Source organism: Cupressus sempervirens, chromosome 1 (genome assembly GCF_028749045.1).
Source record: "Cupressus sempervirens isolate cs-2001-9-10 chromosome 1, ASM2874904v1, whole genome shotgun sequence".
In the NCBI taxonomy this organism is placed as follows: domain Eukaryota; kingdom Viridiplantae; phylum Streptophyta; class Pinopsida; order Cupressales; family Cupressaceae; genus Cupressus; species Cupressus sempervirens.
Window position 1 is genome coordinate 37,777,886 of NC_143118.1, and position 7,683 is coordinate 37,785,568.

The following is a 7,683-nucleotide window of genomic DNA, read 5'->3' on the forward strand; positions in this document are numbered from 1 at the left end:
GAAAAAGAACCATCTGGTTGTCCGAGCACACTCCACTATCCATCATCGCCACGATAATGTCTTGCCCAAATCGAGAAGTCGGCAAAAGACCAACCGCTGGATTGAATCCAAGGAACTCGGTTGAATGAGTAGTATGGAATTGTCGCACTGGATTGGGAAAGGACATAACATGGCCAGGCATGTCTGACTCTGACTGGGTCAGCCTGGCGTTGAAGCCTTGCATGATCGTATCATAAGTGTAGTGATAGAAATTATCCTCTTTTAAGGAGCCAGGAACATAAATTTTTATGTACAAGAATTTTCAAACATGTAGTGAAAAGTCATTCTTTGAATCAAAATATGTTTTTTTAATAACGTATCCATTCAACTTTCTCTAATTTTACATCTTTCATTTCCCTCATTTTTTTATCTTCCACTATGCATAAAAAGTGGCTTAAGACACGAGATGTCCAATTTTTAAAAAAAATATTTAAAATAAAATTTATTGATCTCAATTTTATTCAAAATGTCTCATTAATTTCACTATCTATAATTTCCTTCTTATTTGATAAAGATAATATATTTGTAGAAATGACTACCTGAATATAATTGTTGGATGTGCAACTGTTACATGATAAATCAAAATTTAAAAAAAGGTAAAACAAAATTTTATCTAAAATGAAAAATAATCTATATACAATTATACAAAAAATAAAAGAGAACTAACTTAGATCATATTACCTTATACAAGACTATCAGCTTAACTCTTGCACTGTTAAAAAGGTGCAAGTGCTAGTTTAATAAAAGCCTCCATTGTGCAAACACTCTGCTTTTCACTTTGAAGGAGTTGGACGTAACTATTAGCAAATCAAAAGCTGTTTACTCTCTACATTGAAAGAGCTGGACGTAACTATTAGCAAATCGAAAGCTGTTTACGATTGTCATCATTTTGTCACCTCTTTGACAAATCTGTCAACATTGGAGCGAGAAGAACCGCCTTCCATCTTTGCTTTTTTCGCCGACTCCTTCCAACGGACTGAGTTCTTTCTCAGCTCTGCGCCCTCCTCGCCGCAAATCATCCTTCTCACGGATCTCTCTATCTCACCCCTCTCAAACGAAACCTCACCGTCGGCATGCACCGTCCGCCTCAATTTGATCCCCATCTTCCACTCCTCCGCCATAAATTTGCAATTTGTGGGCTGATCGAAGCGGAGATCGCAGCACAGCACCGGAACGCCCGAACTCACCGCTTCCAACGTCGAATTCCATCCACAATGAGTCATAAACGCTGCGACAGACGGGTGACTCAACACTTTGAGCTGAGGACTCCATTTCACTATCAATCCCCGATCTCCGATCTCCTCCCTAAATCCCTCCCCAAAACTTTCCCACACGGTTTCCTGCCCCGCAGCGGGACGGATCGCCCACAGGAAATGCTGCCCGCTGCTCTGCAACCCTCGACCTATTTCCTCTATCTGCTGTGTGCTAATCTCAGCTACGCTGCCGAAGGAAACGTAGACAACGGAATGAGGAGGCTTCGAGTGGAGCCATCCCATACACTCCTCCGTCTCTTCCTCCCACGGGCTGCCTCCGAACTCCGCGTCTTCGATATTTCGTTTATCCAGAAAGGCCGAGGGAATGAGCGGGCCAACTGTAGAGACTGGAACATTCGCTTCCCTCAGGTAATTGATCGCTTTACTTTCGAGCTCATCAAAAGAGTTCAAAAGCACCCAGGATGCACCGTTGAAGCCCTCCACGAAGCGCAGATTGCTGTCGAGATAACCAGCAGTGAGAAGTGGAGGAACAAACGTCGACGGCAAGTCGGCCGTTCTCATCTCGCCGATTGCCCCAACGACCACAACGTCCTCCGAATCCTTTTCAGCACACTTGTTCCACTCCTCCACTATGACCACAAAATTCCCCCAAAAAAAACACCATTTTGCAATTGTAAGCAAAAAGCTACTGAGAATTGATTAATCAAGACCCCTGTGCTTTGAATTAATAAAGAGGGCAGGACTTTTAAGAAACTAACCGTATTGAAAATGATGATAGATTGCGCCGACAGTTGCAGACTGCGTGTAGAAAACGGCTCTTGGGATGTTTAAATTGGTGGAAACATGGGCAACCCAGGGCATAAACGCATCGTGAACAATACAAGTGACGGGAGGTCCCGTTGCGTTGAGGCGGTGGATGAGATCTTCGAGGTCGGATCCCTGTATGTGCTGTAAGTGGCTGCAAATGTAAAGAATACCTGAAACGATGTCCATCCCGGGCGGAAGGTGGTCCGGAATGGATTCGAACCGGAGACGTATGCCCCGGCTTCGCAGCGTTTTGTCCGCCTTTACTATTCTCTGGTGGTCGAAGGCGAAGCTGACGAAAGTGACTCGCACGCCTTGGGAGGCCAGGTCCTTTGAGACTTGGAGCATGGGATTTGTGTGGCCTGCTTGTGGAAACGGCAACACTAGAACGTGTGCACTCCCAGTTGCAGTCGCCATTGTTGCTCTGCTATTTCTTTTGCATGCCTATCTCCCCTTACCCCTTATAAATCCAACTTGCTCCACAATGCACATCACGCTACATGGTTTTTTTAACTCAATTATTGCGTGAAAGTCTAAACAGCCGGCACGCGTTTGACTTACACACATTTTGCCAAGAATTCCATTTGTGTTTTCATCCGTATCCGCAACTTTTTTCCGAGGAGACTACAATTTTAAAATTAAAAAACGCGATAGTTAAATATTTTATTATTATTGTGACATAATTTCATTGACATCTAAGATAACACAATGATAATTTTTATTTAGTCATTACAGTGGCGTTCGGATCGAGTCGTCTTCTTTAATTAATTTTTTTTTAAATAAGATAAACATACTTGATTAAAAAATATATATAAATATATTGTCTTAAATTACTGGAACTACGGAAAAATACATATGATTATATGCATACTTTATGAACTAAAAACTATTTAGGTCACTTTTATGTATTTAATTGTATCAAGATTCTTGTAAAGATTTTCATCATTAAAATATTTATCTTAATTTACAAGGTTATTACGATTCTGATATTTTTGTTGTTGTGTCTACAATGTTATCATCATCGTTGTCAAGGAATATTTAGTTCAGCCATGATAAGGATTCATGATTTTCTACTTAGCTTTAGGAATCCTTAAATATTGAATTTAAGTTTTACATAGAATTAACACACTCAAGATAAGGACTCATGATTTCCTACTTAGCCTTGGCTAGGATTCCCTAAATATTTTGCTTAAGTTTTACATAGAATTAGCACAACCAAGAAGACAATGAAGATATGAGAACATCGTTTCTATTCTAGTGGGAGTGTTTGGTTTGGTAGGCCTACAAATGTACTTTGATGTCACTAATAGTATAACATATTAATCTCATGACATTAACAACTTTTGATTCTAAATGCTATGCACCAATCTTTATTATGTATATTGTGTTACAATAGTCAATTTATAGCTAACTTCAATGTTAGATAAGTTACATGATTATTGATATATTTTTATATGTGCTAGTATAGTAAAAATAAAAGATCTTTTTAATTTCTTTAATATTATTTTATTAGTAAAATTATTATTTCTTTTCTATATAGGTCGAGAATTAATGTTTTCACATGAACTCTTTGTCTATTAATTTATACAAGTAAAAGTTAAGCTTTTATCTTTTTCTAAAATTTGTAATGTTGTAAATTTTATTCATATACAATTTTAGATTTTTTTTAAATTTTTTTGACTGGCTCTTATAATTTTTCTAGTGGTTGTATTCACTTTTATGATGAAAATTTGTGTCCATTTAATTTTCAGCTTCATCTACAAGTAGTACTTTTGTTTAATATAACATTTAAGATTGTTTGTGCCAAGGGCTTAGAAAGAGCCTAACGTTCTAGACAAATGTATTTACATTGTAGTGAATCTGAACCTTGATGGTTTCCAATGCTTCTAAGGATTCATTTGTGAACAAAAGTTGCAACATTGATTGAAGAGGTAGGTTGGAAGAAGAACTTTGGTTATTAAATTTTTATATTTATCTCAAATAAATTAGGGAAGTGGCACTAGTACTCCCACACTTTAAATTCACACACTTGTAGAGCCTAAACTATATGTCAAATTTTGATATTTTATTTTGGTGTATTTGCATGCAACCTAACACCTTAAAAAAAAAATATATCTTGGCTTCTAGGTATTTACAAAACTTGTTGTAGAGATTATCAAGTGTAAAAGGTCAAAAAGTTGTTGTTTCAAAGTGCTACATGATACCCACTCAAAGATGTTCCAACAACTATTCACTCAAATTGTTAGTACTTGTGAACAAATGTCCCAGTAGTTGAGAAAAGATGTCCCAATAGCAGTGCATGAATGAGCTAAAGTACCAAACCAAAAAATTAAAAATGACGAGCTGCTGGTAAAGTTTTATCATCCTTAGGTGTTAGCAGGGGACTTCAATTCAGTTTTAAGTCTGGAAGAGAAGCATGGTGGTTTGGCTAGATTGGGGCCTTCTTCTGCTCTTCTTCGGCAACACATATCTCTTTTGCATCTCTCTGATGTTAAGCCTTCTAATGGCCTCTATACCTGGAATAATCACAGGACTGGTGTTGCTGCTATCTCAGAACGCTTGGATAGATTTCTTGTTTCTTGCTTCTGGCTTAGTGGCACCCTTACTATCTCTTCAGAAATCCTTGATTGGAGGGGTTCAGATCATTGGCCAATCAAATTTTCCGCTATAGGGGCTTATGTTCCGAAGCATCCTCCTTTTAAGTTCCAGTTGATGTGGCTTCGTGACTCCTCTCTTCATGATTTTTTTTTTTGTTGGTGGAAAGATGGTGCCCCTGCATATGGTACTGCAATGTTCTCATTTTCTAAAAGGCTTCAATATGTTAAAAGGCAGCTCAAGATATGGAATAAGGAATGCTTTGGGAATCTTCACTTTATGAAGAGGCTTGCTCAAGAAAATCTTGATGTCATCACAAGGGAGATTAGAGATCGAGGTTTCTCGGAGGATCTTGGTTAGGCTGAATCCCTTGCTTCTAGAGCTCTAGAAGAATGGGAACTTCGAGAGGAAATTTTTTGGAAGCAAAAGGCTCGAGTTGATTGGCTCCAGGAAGGTGATCGAAACACTGCCTTTTTCCATAAAACAGTGCAATCTCGCCGGAATCAGAGCACTATCTCTTCTTTGGTTAATTCTCAAGGTATCCAACTGAATTCCTTGCCAGCTTTGTTCCAGGAGGCTATTTCGTACTTCTCTACCCTCTTCTCTGAGGACTCTCCTCCTGCTAATAATGAAGAAAATATTATTTTGTCCTGTATTCCTTCCCTTATCACTCAGGAAATGAATGATTATCTCATGCGTCCTATCTCTTTGGAAGAGCTGGAGGCGGTGGTCTTTGGCATGCCTAAGGGGAAGGCTCCTGGTCCTGATGGTTTTCCAGTTGAATTCTTTCAGGAATTTTGGGACATCATTAATCATGATTTGTTGGAGGTGGTTAAAGAATCCTATGCTAGCAAGCAGATGCTTCAAGCTTTGAACTCTACATTCTTGACTCTTATTCCTAAGAGAGAGGGTGCTAATCAATTGGAGTTTTTTAGACCAATTGCCTTATGTAATGTGGTCTACAAAGTTATTACTAAGCTGATTGCTGAGAGACTGAAAAGGTGGCTTCCCATTATTATCTCAGAAGAACAAGGTGGTTTTGTTGCTGGAAGACAAATTTTGGATGGGGTGGTTATTGCTACTGAGGCTATTCACTCTATGGCTACTTCAAGGGAGAGAGCCATGTTTGTTAAGCTGGATATGGCTAAGGCCTACGATAGAGTTAAATGGAGCTTCCTAAGGAGTATTCTTCTTTCTTTTGGATTTAGCTCTAACTGGGTGAGTTGGATTATGAGTTGCGTTACTTCTGCCTCTTTTTCTATTCTTATTAATGGTCAACCTTCACAACTATTTGGTGCTTCTAGAGGCCTCCGCCAGGGTGACCCTCTCTCCCCATATCTATTCATCATCATGGCTGAAGGCTTGGGCAGATTCATTAAGCATCAGGTGTCCCAGAATTCTATTCAAGGCTGGCGATGGGGTAATGGCTTACCTTCTCTTTCCCATCTTCAATTTGTTGATGATTCTGCTCTTGCCAGTCTTGCTAGGATCAAGGAAGCTAAAGCCTTTCGACATGCTTTGGACGTTTATTTGGCAGCTTCAGGCCAGAAAGTTAATGAGCACAAATTTTTCATTTAATTTTTTAACACTCCTGATTCTATTCAGCACAGGATTGTTGGTATCCTACGGTTTCAGATAGGTTCACTTCCTTTGACTTATCTTGGCATTCCTATTGCTGTTTCCAGGCAGCCACATCTCTTTTGGCAAAATTTGATTACCAAGCTTCAGGATAAGGTAAATCATTGGACTCATAGATGGCTTTCTACTGCTGCTCGGGTTACTCTTCTTCAAGCTGTTATCCAAGCTCTTCCTACTTATAGAAGCATGGTTCATGCTGCACCTGTTTACTTTCTCAAGGAGTTTGATGCTCTTTCTCGACAATTCCTTTGGAGTGGTAATTTGCGTAGTACTAAATGGAGCTTGGTTAATTGGGCAACTGTTTGTAGGCCTAAAAAGGAGGGTGGTCTTGGTCTTCGTTCTACTCTATTGAGTAGACAAGCTTTGGCTGCTAAACTTTATTGGCGATGGTGCTCTGGACAACATCAACTTTGGGCTCGTATTATCACTCATAAATATTTTCATGGTGTTGATCCTTGCTCTGTTTCTGCACTTCCTCTTGAATGTCGTGGCTCAATGGTTTGGCATACTTTGAAGACAGGTGCGATGTTGGTGAAGAGGGGTCTGTTCTGGATATGTAAAGGAGGTTCTCAGGCTTTGTTTTGGTCTGATGCTTGGGATGGATTCCCTTCCATTTTATCCATATGCCCTCATCTTCAGCCTCTTTGTGACTCTTTTCTGGCCACTGGATGGGATAAAGTGGCTCATTACAAGACTCCTTATCAATTGGGACTTGTTCTTGGTTATAGATGGAAGCATTCCTCTGATTGGCCTCCTGGAGGTACAGACATGGATCGTCGGGAGCTTTCTCAAATTCTGGCCTCTAGAGAGTGCTCCTCTTTGCTTGGTCCAGATGTATTGGCTTGGGGCGGTACCTTGTCTGGTAAATATCATGTCTCTGTTGGGTATCAGGAGATAACTAGACAATTATTTGGGGATACTGAGGTCCCTTGGTGGAAGCAAGTCTGGAATAAAGTTTCTTGGTCCAAGTGCAATTTTTTCATGTGGCTAGTGGCTCACAACCGTTGTCTTACCTGGGATAATCTTTGTAAACGTGGATTTCAGGGCCCCTCTTATTGTGTTTTGTGTGGTAATGGAGAGGAGTCTGTCTCCCATCTGTTCTTCCATTACTCCTATTCTACTCAGATATGGCACCTTTGGTGGAGCGCTTGGGGTTGCTCTTGTTGGCATGCTTCCTCTTTACCTGAGTTCTGGGCTCGCTTGGGTAGTGCTCCCTCCAAGTCTTCTTCTCTCCATGCTGCTTGGATTGCTGGCCCATCTTTCATGCTTTGGCATATCTGGTTGGAGAGGAATCGTCGCATATTCCAAGATGTTCGGCTTGGTGTTTTGCATCTTTGGTGGAAAATATCACATTCTCTCCAGGAAACTATTCTTGTGAAGTGTGAGCTTGATG

The 7,683-nt window shown here is 40.0% G+C and overlaps 1 protein-coding gene across 1 annotated transcript; it reads right to left on the minus strand.

The window, feature by feature from the left end:
• Window positions 1–772: 772 nt before the first annotated feature.
• On the minus strand, window positions 773–2,663 carry LOC149576057 (UDP-glycosyltransferase 74E2-like). The gene is made up of 2 exons (XM_089816187.1): window positions 2,012–2,663; window positions 773–1,882 (listed from the first exon to the last, which is right to left on the minus strand). The coding sequence occupies exons 1-2, from the start codon at window positions 2,472–2,474 to the stop codon at window positions 924–926; spliced, it is 1,422 nt and encodes a 473-aa protein (XP_089672313.1). The 5' UTR covers window positions 2,475–2,663; the 3' UTR covers window positions 773–923.
• Between the last annotated feature and the right edge of the window lie 5,020 nt (window positions 2,664–7,683).

Bases quoted from the DNA above. Each gene is read 5' to 3' on its own strand.
- LOC149576057 (XM_089816187.1), bottom strand. From the start codon at position 2,474: ATGGCGACTGCAACTGGGAGTGCACACGTTCTAGTGTTGCCGTTTCCA. The intron at 1,883-2,011 runs GTTAGTTTCTTA...TTGTGGTCATAG, and splicing joins CTATCATCATTTTCAATACG to TGGAGGAGTGGAACAAGTGT.